The sequence below is a fragment of the Mastomys coucha genome, unplaced genomic scaffold, assembly GCF_008632895.1.
Source record: "Mastomys coucha isolate ucsf_1 unplaced genomic scaffold, UCSF_Mcou_1 pScaffold20, whole genome shotgun sequence".
Lineage (NCBI taxonomy): Eukaryota > Metazoa > Chordata > Mammalia > Rodentia > Muridae > Mastomys > Mastomys coucha.
In genome coordinates this window covers 43,221,244-43,235,020 of record NW_022196903.1, presented here as the reverse complement: position 1 = coordinate 43,235,020, position 13,777 = coordinate 43,221,244, and the positions used below count along the sequence as shown (strand labels likewise).

General features: G+C 52.3%; 1 protein-coding gene across 1 annotated transcript in view; it reads right to left on the bottom strand.

The window, feature by feature from the left end:
- Nucleotides 1–1,358: 1,358 nt before the first annotated feature.
- Nucleotides 1,359–13,777, bottom strand: part of LOC116098854 (SCO-spondin) — a 55,991-nt gene continuing 43,572 nt past the window's right edge. The window contains exons 82-104 of the mRNA XM_031381778.1: nucleotides 12,757–12,888; nucleotides 12,416–12,662; nucleotides 12,010–12,162; nucleotides 11,889–11,935; nucleotides 11,357–11,701; nucleotides 10,886–11,053; nucleotides 10,223–10,353; nucleotides 9,854–9,978; nucleotides 9,603–9,649; nucleotides 9,091–9,369; nucleotides 8,432–8,590; nucleotides 8,151–8,267; nucleotides 7,374–7,512; nucleotides 7,027–7,229; nucleotides 6,246–6,373; nucleotides 5,696–5,838; nucleotides 5,553–5,599; nucleotides 4,572–4,780; nucleotides 3,923–4,018; nucleotides 3,729–3,789; nucleotides 3,407–3,537; nucleotides 2,073–2,223; nucleotides 1,359–1,544 (exon numbers count right to left, since the gene is read on the bottom strand). Of these exons, the coding sequence (XP_031237638.1) occupies nucleotides 1,522–1,544; nucleotides 2,073–2,223; nucleotides 3,407–3,537; nucleotides 3,729–3,789; nucleotides 3,923–4,018; nucleotides 4,572–4,780; nucleotides 5,553–5,599; nucleotides 5,696–5,838; nucleotides 6,246–6,373; nucleotides 7,027–7,229; nucleotides 7,374–7,512; nucleotides 8,151–8,267; nucleotides 8,432–8,590; nucleotides 9,091–9,369; nucleotides 9,603–9,649; nucleotides 9,854–9,978; nucleotides 10,223–10,353; nucleotides 10,886–11,053; nucleotides 11,357–11,701; nucleotides 11,889–11,935; nucleotides 12,010–12,162; nucleotides 12,416–12,662; nucleotides 12,757–12,888 (3,281 nt within the window). The 3' untranslated portion in view covers nucleotides 1,359–1,521. The remainder of the gene's footprint in view (nucleotides 1,545–2,072; nucleotides 2,224–3,406; nucleotides 3,538–3,728; nucleotides 3,790–3,922; nucleotides 4,019–4,571; nucleotides 4,781–5,552; nucleotides 5,600–5,695; nucleotides 5,839–6,245; nucleotides 6,374–7,026; nucleotides 7,230–7,373; nucleotides 7,513–8,150; nucleotides 8,268–8,431; nucleotides 8,591–9,090; nucleotides 9,370–9,602; nucleotides 9,650–9,853; nucleotides 9,979–10,222; nucleotides 10,354–10,885; nucleotides 11,054–11,356; nucleotides 11,702–11,888; nucleotides 11,936–12,009; nucleotides 12,163–12,415; nucleotides 12,663–12,756; nucleotides 12,889–13,777) is intronic.

Here is a 13,777-nt window from a genome sequence, read left to right as displayed (position 1 = left end):
CCGTCCTCCCAACCACACAAGAGCCAGTCTTCTAGTGGCCTTCAGATGAAGATGTAGAACTCTCTGCTCCTCCTACACCATGCCTGCCTGGATGCTGCCAAGCTGCCAACTTGATGATAATGGACTGAACCTCTGAATCTGTAAGCCAGCCCCAATTAAATGTTGTTCTTATAAGAGTTGCCTTGGTCATGGTATGTGTTCACAGCAGTAAAACCCCAACTAAACAGGGTCTCTCTCTGAACCTGGAGCTGGCTTTTCTGCAAGATTGACTGGCCAACAATAGATATACTATCTCTGTACTTCCAGTGCTGGGGTTATAAGTGAGGACTGTGCAGCCCACCTTCTATATAGGTGCTGGCAATATAAAAGATATAAAAGCCTGCACAAAGACTCGTGCAAAGATGTTCATAATAACTTTATGCATAACAGAAAAAGCAACAACAGGAATGCCCATCAACTGGCAAATAGATAGGCAAGCCGTAAGGAATGTCTATCAATGACCAGATCACAGGCATTTTGCAGATGATGCATGCAATGGTTACTCATTAGCAGTAAAAGGGAATGAACCACAGTTACATGTTATACTGTCCGTGAGCCTCAGAATTGTCAGGTTAACTGAAAGAGGCCAGGCCTTTACATGAAGGACAATTCTGTTGAGATAAAAAGCAGATTAGTGCTTGTCCTGGGGCTAGAAGTAGGAGAGGTTAATTGTCAGTGGGCAGGAAACAATGGAAATGTTCTACACCTGGACCGAGGTGGTGTTTGTATAACTCTAATTACTTCCTTCTAAAGTCTTTAAACTTTAAAGTTAAATTGCAAGAATTTCAGGCTGGGTGTGGCACCTCACACCAGTGATCCAAGTGCTCAGGACACACAGGAGGTGGATTTCTGTTGAGTTTAAGGTCATCCTGGTCCAGGTAAGTTCCAGGACAGCCAGGGCGACACAGGGAGACCATGTCTTAAAAATTACACACTCACACACACACACACACACACACACACACACACACACACACACACACGGCACAAGGGGAGTTTCTTTCCATATAAATTACAGTTTAGTAAAACTGCTGTCAAGAGGACGAATGTTCCAGAATTCTGTGTTGTGATGGAATCCCACTGGGTTGAAGGATATGACCAGGGACACTCATGTCTAACACAGGAGCTCTTCAAACCTTAGAGTCAACCCTGTCCTACTACAGCTGAAAACACTGGGTCAGAGATGGAAAGTGACGTATTCAAGCCACAGAAAGCACGGTGATGACTGTATGGTGGGCCCACCAGTGCCACTGCTCAGGTCCAGGCTGAACTCTCCCTCCAGTCTCCTGATGGTACCAGGAATAGAGACCACACGATAGCTTGTCAGCACTAGTTGCCAGCATTACTTTATTTGGAATGTGCTAATGTCAAAGCATGGTTCACATGTCAGAGGCAGTTAACTGGACACTGAAGGATGTGGGGAGTGCCACCACACCCTGTGGTCACAAGGGAGGCGACAGTGGCTACGTCCAGCAGAGCCTGTCAGTGCTTTGAGATATCACCACCTGCAGGCAGAATTTTGAGATGGGGCAATTAAGAGGCAGCACAGTCAAGTAAGACAAGATGAGGCAGGGGAGTGGCAGTGGAGGATGAGATAGAGCTGCCTGAAGGAAGTGCAACCAGCTCTAGCCCCCACCTAGATTGTGTCATTGTCCTTCCTCTGCAACTTCCCCACACTTGGCAATACGGTGTGACTTTAGTTAGTACACATCAAATACATAACCTAACCTTCCAGGTACTTCACAGGCAAGCCCATGAAGATGTCAGGCCCATTTAAGGGATGGCATCATAGGTATTGACCTCAGTGGAAGACTGAGATTGGAACCAAGTTTACGGGTAATTGGAGAGGAAATAAGCAGAACGTTGAGGAGCGGAAAGGATCAGAGTGGACTGACAAAACCCTAGGAAGAATGGGATCGTGTGCTGTGCATGTTCTTAAGGTCTCCTTAAGGAGAACTCTGACCCGGCCTCCACTGGTCCTGTGGAGCCCTGCCCACCAGGAGCCCTGCCCTCTCCCCCCAGGCCAGACCCACCCTGACAGGCACTGCACTGGCAGCTGTGAATCATTGGCAACACCACTGGTTCTGTGTGGCCATCAGGGCAAAGGAGGTTCAGGATCCGCACCGGGCTGTCCGGATCCAGTCTGTAGCTACAGCAGTCGCATTGGCTCTGCAGGTAGGGCTCCTGGGCAAGAGAAGCTGGTTTAGCGTGTAGGAAAACAAATAGTTTTCTTCACTTCTCCTGGCCTTCCCCTTCCAGAGGAAGGGCCAAATTCCTACGGTCCTGGACTCCCAAGGTAGCTTGGCCTCCCAACCTCCCTTCCTCAAAAAACCATTTTCGTCACTCCAGCCCAGCACATCTGAACACCCAGTGAATGGATGCATTAGGGTAAGGATGTGGCTTCCACCCTAAGGGTGTCTAGAAGGAAAAGGGCTAATCATGCATGAACCTGCTAACAAGCCCTAAGTGCACAGCTGGGATCCTAATCACAGTGGGGTGCCCTTCCAGAGCAGACCCTCCTGCCCAACTCAATAGTGACTTAATTTTACCTGTAATCTTTATACAGCTAATAACTCAGACATTCATACAGTATCAAGTTCAAAAAGGCAGAGGTTATTGTCTCCTAACTGTTCCTTTTTTCTTTCTTGACTCTGTCTTTTAAGAGTTTCAGATGTGTTTGGAGAAAGCATCCCCAGGAGGGCACCCAGGTCAGCAACCCCATAGCACAGGACTGAGGGACAGCATCTCTGGGGACCAGAGAGAAAGCACCATCATCTTCCAGCACTATCTAATCCAGTCTGGTGGAAGCAGAAGGGAATGGACTCCAGGATGGATGGGAGGTGCTGGGGATCAGACTCTGGTCTCCATTCAAAGGGATGCCAGTGACCCAAGTTACAGTTTTCCAGATTGGAAGCTAAGGAAGTCAGTGGGTGAAGTTGGGTCCAAGGGGAACAAACAGAGAGAACTTGATTCTGGGCTTGCTCAGGTGTAGACATTACAGAGAGAGACCAGGAAGGCCAGTCTATCTATAAAAAGCCAACTCTGGGTACCCTCCTGCAGTGAGCATGATGGGTTTGGCCTTAGGCACTTTTCCTCCTCATGCCTTTCTTTGTGGGCATCTGAGCTTATCAGCTTAGAAGGACACAGTATGGCTGAGCGGCATACTCTGGGGATGTGTGTATGCCACGGCCTTGGAGAAGGGCTCTGACACTCCATAGTCCCAGTTCTGTCAGCTCTATGAGAATGGATGATGTTCCTCATGTTCTCTGGATTTTTCCCAGGTCCTCAGATAGTGTCAAGCCCTGCAGAGTCACTGGCTGACCTGCCCCATGGAACGTTATGAGACAGCCCCCCCCCCCCAGCTCACCTCAGTCATGACATTGGTGCTGGACCTGCAGTGTCCACTGCAGTAGCTCACTTCTACGTGATCCAGGTGGCAGGGACCCTTGGTGAGGTTTCTGACTTCTGTGAGGTACCTGCAGGAGACCAGCTCCTCCTCTGGAGGTGAGGGAGTGACAGAGGAGGGGAGGGGGAAACTTTAGGGCAGAGCCTGGGATGAGGGAGCCACTCTGATCCCCATGCAGGCAAGCCTGGGGAAGGTGGGAACAAAGCAGGCTGGGCACGAGATTGTGAGGCAGAAAGGTACAGATCAGGGAAAGGCATTATACAGGATCCCCTACCCTCCATACCCAGAGTGTCCTGCTGACAAGTGGGACAGCAGCTCCCTGGCTCCTGCACGATCACTTCACCCTAAAAAGAGCCACCCACAATTGACACAGGAGGACATGCCATAACCCCACACTGCCTGCCCAGAGACCCCAAGACCTACCACATAGGGGAGGTACTAGGGGCTGCCAAGAGGACTACAGGAGCCATGGAGTACCTGAGCACAGCTGAGCTCTGGGCAGTGTGGAGTACAAAGGCTTTTCCCATGGAAGCAGCGGCAGCTCTCACAGGCCTCCTGCCATTCAGATCCAGGCTGCAGAAGGGGAAACGCTCTAGCTGGTTGCTCTTGGATTTTCTTTTCTCTTTTAAAGATTTTATTCTTATTTTTAAACTCGTGTGTGTGTGTGTGTGTGTGTGTGTGTGTGTGTGTGCGCGCGCGCGCACGCGCGCGCGCACACATGCATGCTTGTAGAGACCAGAAGAGGGCTCAGCTCTCCTGGAGCTGAAGTTATAAATGGTGGTGAACCACACCAGATGTGGATGCTGGGAACTAAACTCAGATTCTCTGCAAGAGCAATACATGCCTTAATCTTTGAGTTGTCACTCTCCATCCCTCTCCTACCCCCCATGGTAACATCCCAGTTCTAAATCCAGGCTGGGAGTTTCAGCCAGAACAATGGCCCAGGACTGGAGTCTGGCTAGGAGCCAGGTGGGATTTCAACCTAGGGTCAGGTGGCTCCTGAGAAGGCAGAGCCTGGCTGCCTGCCTCTGCAGGGCTGGGAATAGGAAGTCAATAGAGGTGCGGCTACAGATCGGTAGATGGGGAGTCCTTGGACAAAAAAAAAAAAAAGCCGCTGTTATCTCACCAAATGGGGACTCCCATGGTGCCAACATTCACAGTGGTCTTCTGGAACACAGAGACCTGTCTGGCTTCGGAAGTGCCCCAGCTGACACACGCAGCCTGGAATCTGAGCCTCAGTGCAGTTGCTCCAAGACTGTGTCATGTTCATTTCCGGGCATGTCTTCTCGCAAGGCCCCAGCTCCTCATGCTGCCATATTTCCCCAGGAGGGCACTCTGCAGGAAGACCATCCACTTGCTGTCTTTGTCAGCTCTGGATCCAGCCTAGATCACCTGCTCTACTAGACCTGCCTTGGGTACTTGACCTGACCTCGACCTTTGCTACCTCCTGGCTCCAGCTGCCATCTATCAGCTATGCCTCTCCCTCTGACCCATTCATCAAACACTGGACCCAGGCAGCCCTCACTCTGTAACCAATTCTGCCAACCTTACCTCTGCACTTCCAGTATCCTGTCGCATCCTAAGGGTGCTGCCTGCTGGCTACAAACTCAGAGACAGTCTCCTGTCTTTACTTGTTCTGGTGGTTGGCCCACCTTTATCCAGCAGCCAGGCTTGGTGCTTCAAAACTTGCAAAACCTATGTCTGAATCTACGGATTCCAGCGTGGCAAAGGTGGGCAGCACCAGAACTTGAAAGCTAAGGGTCTGGGGTTTCCCAAGCCAGACTCTTCCTTTCCACTCACCTCCCACCCTCCCACCCCTCACCCCCATCCCAGACCTCAGCAGGAAGCACTGATTAATTCCTGACTTCACTCATATCACCTGGCTCAGTATACACTGTGTTGGCAAATAACACCATCAGTAGAAAAAGCACACAGGGTGCTCTGGGATTGCGGAGTGGGGAGTACTAGGGCATCAGGGCAGGGAAGCGGTCCATGTGAACAAGAAGTAGGCCACTCCCCAAAGCAAGTAGCTTAGTCTGGGTTGTAGAGAGGGCCCTCTCTCCTGAGCAGTCTTGGCTTTGGAGATGCAAGGATAGCCGTGTCTCACCCTGACAGTCCGTATGAGAGCAGATGAAGGTTCCACCTTGACAGGTGCTAAGGAGACAGAAGCAACTGCTCAGAGGCCCCTTGTCCCTCCTCCTCACCCCACTCTCAACAACCCTGCCCTCCACCCAGGCTCCAGAAACTCACCAGTGTGTGCAGTTCATGGTGAGCACAGTCCCTGAGGGCAGCTCCCGGGCCTGCTCTTCCAAGGGTAGGGTGAGGCCCCAGGGTAGAGAAAACTGAGTGCAGGGACAGGCCGCAGGGGGAATGCATGTGCCATTGTGTAGCAGCTGAGGCAGATAGGTTCAGTTACACTTGGATCTGGCTCCATGCCTCCCCAACTGCATCTCCCTCTACCCCTGAATCCCCACCCCCCAATAGCCCAGGAAGAAGGACACTACTGTTCCTCTGCTTTGCACCTGGCTGCTTGTTCTCACTGACCTTGATGTAGCCGTCTCCTGCCTACGTGACTTCTGTCGTTTGCTCTGTTTTCTGTATACCATATAAGCTTGATTTTTACTTTATACAAATTGCACTCAGATTCTGCACTCCCTTGTGCTGTTTCTGTTTGTCATTTCTTCGCCAATGCCTTGTTGACCTAACTAGGACCCTGTTCCCCCCATGGGTTGAGGGAGGCCCAGACTGGCCAGCCCTTGGCAACCCCCTACAGAAACCAGAACCCAGAGGCCAGACTCACCTGTCCCCCAGGGCAGCCACAGCCAAGCTGGCAGGGTTCCCGAACACAGATGGCACCAGGCCACAAGTGGGAGCAGAAGCTCGGGCACAGAGTGGCACAGGTACGGAGCACCTGGCCAGGTGGGCACTCTAAGAAACACACATATGCAGTGAGAAAGGTACTTGCAGGCTACAGAAGGTCTCTTCTACCCACTGCAAGGGCCAGCAAAGATGGAGGACTGTGTAAATGAATTATCCTTAATATAAATATAAAGATGAATTAATAAAGAGGCTGTACTTCTTTACCTTATGCTATTCCCCAATAACCACACAAAAGAAATAAGTTTTACTCAAAACTGCACCTTAATAGCCAAGCAGTTAACTGATCCACCTTGACCTCCTATGCTAACCTGGCTACCTCCAGCCCCACCCCATGATATTTACATATCATCATTGATCTGGCTCTTCAGATCCCTTCTTCATGGTTTCAACTCTGCCATCCTCCTGCTCCACCCCCATCTCCCTCTCTCTTTCCAATGCTGGTGGATATCCCGCCCTATCACTATTCTGCCCAGCCATTGGGTGATCGTCATTTATTGACAAGGCAGAGAATAATGGTAAGAACTGTTTACACAAATTTGAGACAGGAGATTCTTGGTATAAGTATTACAATGCTATGTCCGAATTGGAACAAGATATGAAGGCAGAGAAATCAGCGTGTGAGTAACCCAAGGGTAAACTTTACACAACGTACAAAACGTTCTGCCTACAGGGCTGTGCAACCCCAGGCCCAGGGCACTCACCAGGGCAGGCTTGCAGGTTACACTCTTGCCATTGCTGCAGATCCAGGGCCTGGCATGGTATACGGTCAGGATGTTCCTCACAGCTCCGGTGGCGCACCATGGTGCCCCTACCACAGACAGCTGAGCACTTGCTCCATGCTGACCAAGGTCCCAGGACTGGACACTCAAGGTGTGGACACATCAGGGTCCCATTGATGCATGTGCTGTGGACAATGTGCGCACCCAAGGGCTCAGGCCCCAAGTTGTAGCAAACAGCTTTCATTCCCCAGCATTGCCCATGGCCTTGACCTGCTCCATGTCACCCACCCAAAGCCCTTACAGCCTGGTTTGACGGCATGGCAGCATACCAATTATGGCAGTCCAGCTGGACCACCTGTGTGGGGGCCAGCTCCCATGAGGCATTGGCACTGGGCAGGCCACAGCGGCAAGAGGAGATGGGCACACAGTGTCCATCCTGCACCAGCTGACCAGGGGGACATCGGCAGCCTGAAAGAGGCAAGCGAGATTCAATGCTTTAAAAAGATGTGAAAGTGTGGAAGGGTGATTTACTGTTAAGGAGGAAAGGGGTCAGGAAGAAAGCTGGGAGAATGAAGAAAAGGAATGGAGAGAAAAGGGGGAAAGTACAGTGTGTGCATTATGAAGATGTGACCCATTATCTTGTACAAAATTAGTACATGCTAATAAAAAGGTTATAAAATCCTACATTTGGGACAAGGTTTACATAATGGGTCTCTTCAGCAGCTAGACTGGGTCCAAAGCTGGTCTCACCCTCTGGCCATGTGTGGGAGACACCTCTGTGCTCCTCTATACAGCACATTGCTTTGAGACAGGATCTTGCTACGTAACCTAGGCTGGCCTTAAACTCAACATGTATCCCAGGCTAGCCTCAAACTCATAGCAATCCTCATGCCTCAGGCTCTCAGATGACACACATTTACAGATGTACGTCACCACAGCTGGCAGCCCAGCAGGTTTTGGTGGAGCCACTAGAAGGGACTGAGTGGTTGCTGGAACTGCCTTACTTTCTTGCCCGGTCATGACCAATAGTCTGACGTTTTCCTTACTCTACCCCTGCTCCTGTAGTAAAGAGAGTCTAGGCAACCCAGATTCCCCAGGACACATACCTGGGCTGCAGGGTCCCTGTAGACACTGAACACCATCCCAGAGGTCAGCACAGCTGCGAGGGCACTGGTTGGCACAGTCGAGGGTAAACACAGTGTCCCTGGTCTCACAGCTCTCCCCTGCAGCCCAGGAGTAAAAGTGTGTACTGGGGCGCTCTTGCCCACCCCACCCCAGCAGAGCCTCTCTTCCGCTCTAAACCAGCAGGGCAGAGGCACCAGTTCCCTCAGGGGACATTTCCAATGTTCCAGTCTCCATACCTTTGGGATGCTAGGAGACTGTTTACCTGGGCAAGATCCCGTATTGCAGCTTTCTGTTTGAGCCCATGGTCCACGGCATTCTCCCACAGAGGTGGCTCTTCCCATTCTCCAGCGCAGCTTGAATCCTCCACTACAGGGCATTTGGCAGGGGCTCCAAGGTCCCCAAGGTCCCCATTGGCATGTGTCTGGGAAGGGAAAATTAAAATGGAGCCGGGTAGTGGTGGTGCATGCCTTTAATCCCAGCACTTGGGAGGCAGAGGCAGGTGGATTTCTGAGTTCGAGGCCAGCCTGGTCTACAGAGTTCCAGGACAGCCAGGGCTATACAGAGAAACCTTATCTCAAAACAAAAAACAATAACCAATAAATAAATAAATAAATAAATAAATAATAAAAAGAAAATCAGTGGCTCAGGCCCCACCTGCCTCAGGTATTCACTACAGGCCTTGTCTCCTCCCCCTGGAAAATGGCCCAAGACCCTTCACAGTCCTTTTTGGTTTTCCCAACTGCTACTGTTACTCCACCAAGTCTCCAATCCAGCCTGCCCTGAAGGGCAAGCAAGCAGGAGGCTTAGCAGGTTGCCTCACTCCTAACAATGAAATGAACCTGTGACTAGCCCCATCTGGACAACCCCCTGCTGCTAGCATGCCAAACCCATCCTGCCTGCTGGCCTGCATCCCTCATTTACCATTGCAGGCTCCAGGGTCAGGGCAGAGGCGTTGCTGGCTGAGAGGCACAGTGCAAAGGGCAGGATCTCCTGCCCAGGGCCTCCCTGTCTCAGGGTCCAAGCAGAGGCGGTGCCTGTACTGCTCTGAAGCCAGCAGAGTGACTGAGGGTGGAGGGAGGCCTGATGTGTTCAGAGGCCAGTGCCCCTCCAGGACAGTCCTGGAGGCAGTAGCTAGGGCACTTTGGGGCAGGCAGGGCCCACAAGGTGACCACTCTGACCAACCAGTCAGAGGCAGAAGACCTAGAAGAGCAAAGGGTTTATGATGATCTCAGAATATTTTCAACCCAGAACGCCCAGTGGCTAAGCAGGAAAAGCTCAGGGTCATGATCAATAGGAAAGACTAAGAAAGGTGTCAGGGCAGGACAGGGTCCTATTTGTCTAGGACTATACTGGCCTTAGCAAAGCAAGCTCCATGTCCCGAAGTCCCCCAGTCCTGGGCTAACAGGGCCAGGTCTCTTTAAGGCCAGGATTACCTTCACACCCTTGGCTGGAACACTGCAGCTCTCCACTTCGGCATATGCTGTAGGAGGAGCACATCAGGGTGTTTGGAAATAGGGATCTGCTGAGCTGTGTACGGCTCATCAGCCTGAGAGCTAGGTGCTCTGGTGCGAGGTGAAAGAGCTTTAAAGTTGGGCATCTTGGGGTCACCTGCTGTCAGGTTGGCTTCCTCTGGGTTAGGGTGCCCTTGCCCCTCACTTCTGCCCCTCTTTCCCCTGTTACTCACCATTCCTTACAGCCCAGCTGCAGGCGGTCCCCAGGGGCCAGGGTCACCCTAGCTCCCTCTCCTGAGGTATGCCAGCAGTTACATTGTTCTGGAAGAATACAACCTCCAGCCTGTTCCAACAGGCCCTGTGCAGAAGGAAAAATCAGGACAGCTTGGGACTGTGAAGGGACCACTGTCACCTATGTGCCCTGCACCATGCAGGCTTCTTGCAGTGCACACGTGTGTGGTGATAAGGTGGGGAGAGGTTCCCAGCATGGAAGCGATGCGCTCTATGGCACATCAGGTGGGCACCCTAGAGAGGGGAGCCAGAGAGGGGGTGTTGGGCCGAGCACCCCTTTCTTGAGTGTCTTGCCATCATCTGGAACTCACCTTGGGGCAGTAGCAGCCAGGCTGGCAAGGTGGCAGATCCTGGCAGAGCCGATGACTCAGATGTGTGGCACAGAGCCCAGCACAGGGGGAGCCACAAGACTGGAACTCAAAGGGAGGTGGGCAGCTATCCTCTAGAGGGAGAGGGAGAGATGCTGGTGGAGAGTAGCCATGGGCACCGTCTCCCACAAAGCAAAGTACATGCTACATGGATCCACTGACACCTTTGAGAGGTCACTTGGTGATAGACAGTACAAGACTGTACTTCTGCTGCCTGTCAAGACTATTGTCCCCAACCTTTCCACTGGCTCCTGCTTAGCTCCTGTGCCCCAGGAAGGATCAGGATGGCTGAACCCCAAGATCCAGGAAGCTTCAAGGATGAGGGACTGTGGGAGTCAGAAGTGTGGTGGCCACTCCAGGGACTGGCATGTCAGACACAAAGGGACAAGATGAGAGACAGCTTCAAGAGAAGCCAGGTGAGATAACCTGCCTCAAAGGCAGCTACCAGAGGATAAAGCACAGCTGTCAAGTGGGGAATCACAGGGAGCTAGTGCGTGTGGCAGAGCAAGCTTGAATGTTCTTAGGGCGAGGGTCAGTGCAAACCCTGGACGTTTATACTGACCCTCTTTCCACTCAGCTCCTTGACCTCTCCTTCCTGGGCTTTACCTGAGCAGTTGCTAATGGCGCAAGGTCGGAAGTGGCCATCCAGACGGGTGCAAGGGGTGCCCTCTCCAGCCTGGCCAGATGTTGGCACCTGATGTCGGTAACGCTGCTGCACCAGGACCTTACAGGAGCAGTGCGTCCAGCTGCTCCAGTCACTCCACATGCAGTCCTCTAGAGATGGGCAGGGATGTAGTCTGCAGGGAATCCCACATCATCCCCTGTGCCTATATCCCTCCCTTCCTTAGCTGGAAAAGGGAAAGAGGAAGTCACAGGTTCTGAAAGGCCCTGCTGGGTGGATTATCTCAAAGTAGGCAAAGAGCCTACTGGGCTCTTTCATCACTGATGGCAATGGGCTCTGAAGGGAATAAAGTAAGTTGTTGTGGAGTAGATATCAGGACATTTCAGAGAGATGATCTGGCACAGGCAAACATTTATTCCCTGAATTTTCCAAGGAAGAAAAGTAGAACAACTCACCCTGGCAGGGCCCTAGGTAGCAAGCCTGAGTGTCCAGGCCTGAGAATGTATCATTACACTTGGAGTCCTCTTTGGTCCGTAGACAGGGACAGGATCCAGAGCGGGAGGCCAGACCTGTGCCACAGCTGCGGGAACAGGGTCCCCACGGTCCCCAGGAGCAGATGTCTAGCAGCTGCAGGCATAGCTGCTGCCCACAGTGCTGAGTCTGGGTGTCTGGGCCCTGGCAAGATAGGCTCCCATGCGGAGGGGCTGACGTCGTGCAGGATCGAGTGCGAACCTGGCTTCCTCCTCCACATGAGACAGAGCAGGGGGACCAGGAGGACCACAATGTCCAGACTCTGGGCACTGTGAGAGCGCAAGGAGAGATTAGAATAGTGGGGGAGGGGGGTAGTGAAGACGCAGATCCTTGTAGCACAGATGGTGGCACTGTGTGTAGGGGGGCTTGGGGGGAGGAGGAAACAGAGGACATAGAAGAGATGAGCTACAAGACATAGGCCAGTAAGGGGGTGGGGGACAGGATTGAAACCCAAACCTGTACAGCCAGTGTCTTTGCAGATCACTCCCTCTGGGGTGCAGGAGCTAGAAAAGAGTATGAATTCAGGGTCTTGCTGTCCAGCAGGACAGTGGGTCACCCTTTTCTGGACCATGCTTACCACTGCTGGCATTCTCCGTGCAGCCAGCTGTCCCCCAGAGCATGAAGTTGGGCTTCATGTAGGCACAGGGGTGGACAGGGGGCTTCAGGGCAAGGCTGGCTCTGTGACTGCTCCTTCTGACACTCTAGGGCCCATGAGCCTGATGTGGAGGACCTGGGAAGGGCCAGGACAAAGGCAGGGGTGGGAGAGGGTGGCAGACAATGCATGTCTTATGTATTCCTTCTGGCTCCGAGGCAGGGAAAGTCCAGGGTGAGCATGAGGGTGGCTAAGAAAAGGCCTAGGTGACCAGCTCAATCTGGGCCAGGACACAGGATGGAGCAAAGTCACTGATGAAACCAGAAAGCAGCCAGGAATTCTGTCAGAGAGGACGTGCCTGGCAGGAGACCCTTGTCACCCACGCCCATACCTAAAGCGACTCTGTTGCCCTTGAGGTCCACAGGAGTGACTGCAGGAAGTCCAGGCAGACCAGTGGCTCCAGGCACAGTGGGCAGGCGGTGGGCAGGGCTGAGCAGTGCAGGAGAGTTGCCCAGCCTGACAGGAACAGTTGTTGCAGGCATCCTGATGCTGGCTGCCTGGGGCCCAGCTGCGGCCTTGGGCATCTGTGCATTCGCAGTGCCCCACTGGCACGCAGGCTCCATCCTGCTCCAGAAACCCTGTGGGGAGGCAGCAGATTGATATTGGTACCCAGACCATACCTGCCTTCCCACTGAGCTACCTCGAGGTGCCAGAAAGTTCTCTAGCATGTACCTTCAGAGCAGCGACAGCCCAGTTGGCAGGCCTGGTCCTCCTGACACATGCCTCCCTCCCGCAGGTCTGAGCAGCTGTAGGGGCAGCGGTTGGCACAGCTTACCATCTCCATGCCTGCTGGACAGCCTTCCTCTGTAGGGGATAAACTCAGTGTCAAGAGTACATGGGTGCTCCAAGACCCCTGTGGTGATTTGAATAGGAATAGCCCCCATAGACTCATGTGTTTGAATGCTTGGCCCATGGAGAATGTCAGTATTAGGAGGTGTGCCTTTGGTGGAGTAGGTTTGGTCTTATTGAAGGAAATGAGTCACTGTGGGGGTGGGATTTGAGGTCTCCTATGGCCCAGTGTTGAATCCAGTCCCCCTTCTGCTGCCTGTGGATCAAGATGTAGAACTCTCAGCTCCTCTGGCACTAAGTATGCCTGTAGCTTCCATGTTTCCCACAATGATATGATAATGGATTAAACCTCTAAAATTGTAAGCTAGCCCTAATTAAATGTTTTCCTGTATAAGAGTTGCTATGGTCATGGTATCTCTTCACAGCAATAAAACCCAAACTAAGATAACACCTCTCTCTTTCCTATCAGTGACTCCTGGAGGCTTCAGGGTCTATTCACCCTGTCTCCCCGTCAGTATGAACTGAAACATTAGGGGCTTGGCAGAGTCCTGGAGTTAAGTTATTCTAAGCGCACAGAGAATTCCTCTCACTTCCAGTAAGTTCTTAGAACCTAGTCAGTCATCCAACTCGTGTTCATGAAGCTAGACTACATCTGTACATCTCAGAAGCTAACATTCTCACCTAATGGCTCATGCCCCTGATCTGAGCAGGCAGGATGCAGTATGAATGGGGATCTCCTGACAAACCCGTCTTGAAGTGACTAAGCCCCTTAGGTCTGGGAGCATTGAAAGGTAGGGCTGAAGCTAAAAGAAGAGTGGGGAAGGGGGAGAAGGAGGGGAGGGCTCAAGTATAGTCTCTGGTTTAGGTTACACCCGAGAGTACCACATATACCCTTCATAGCACA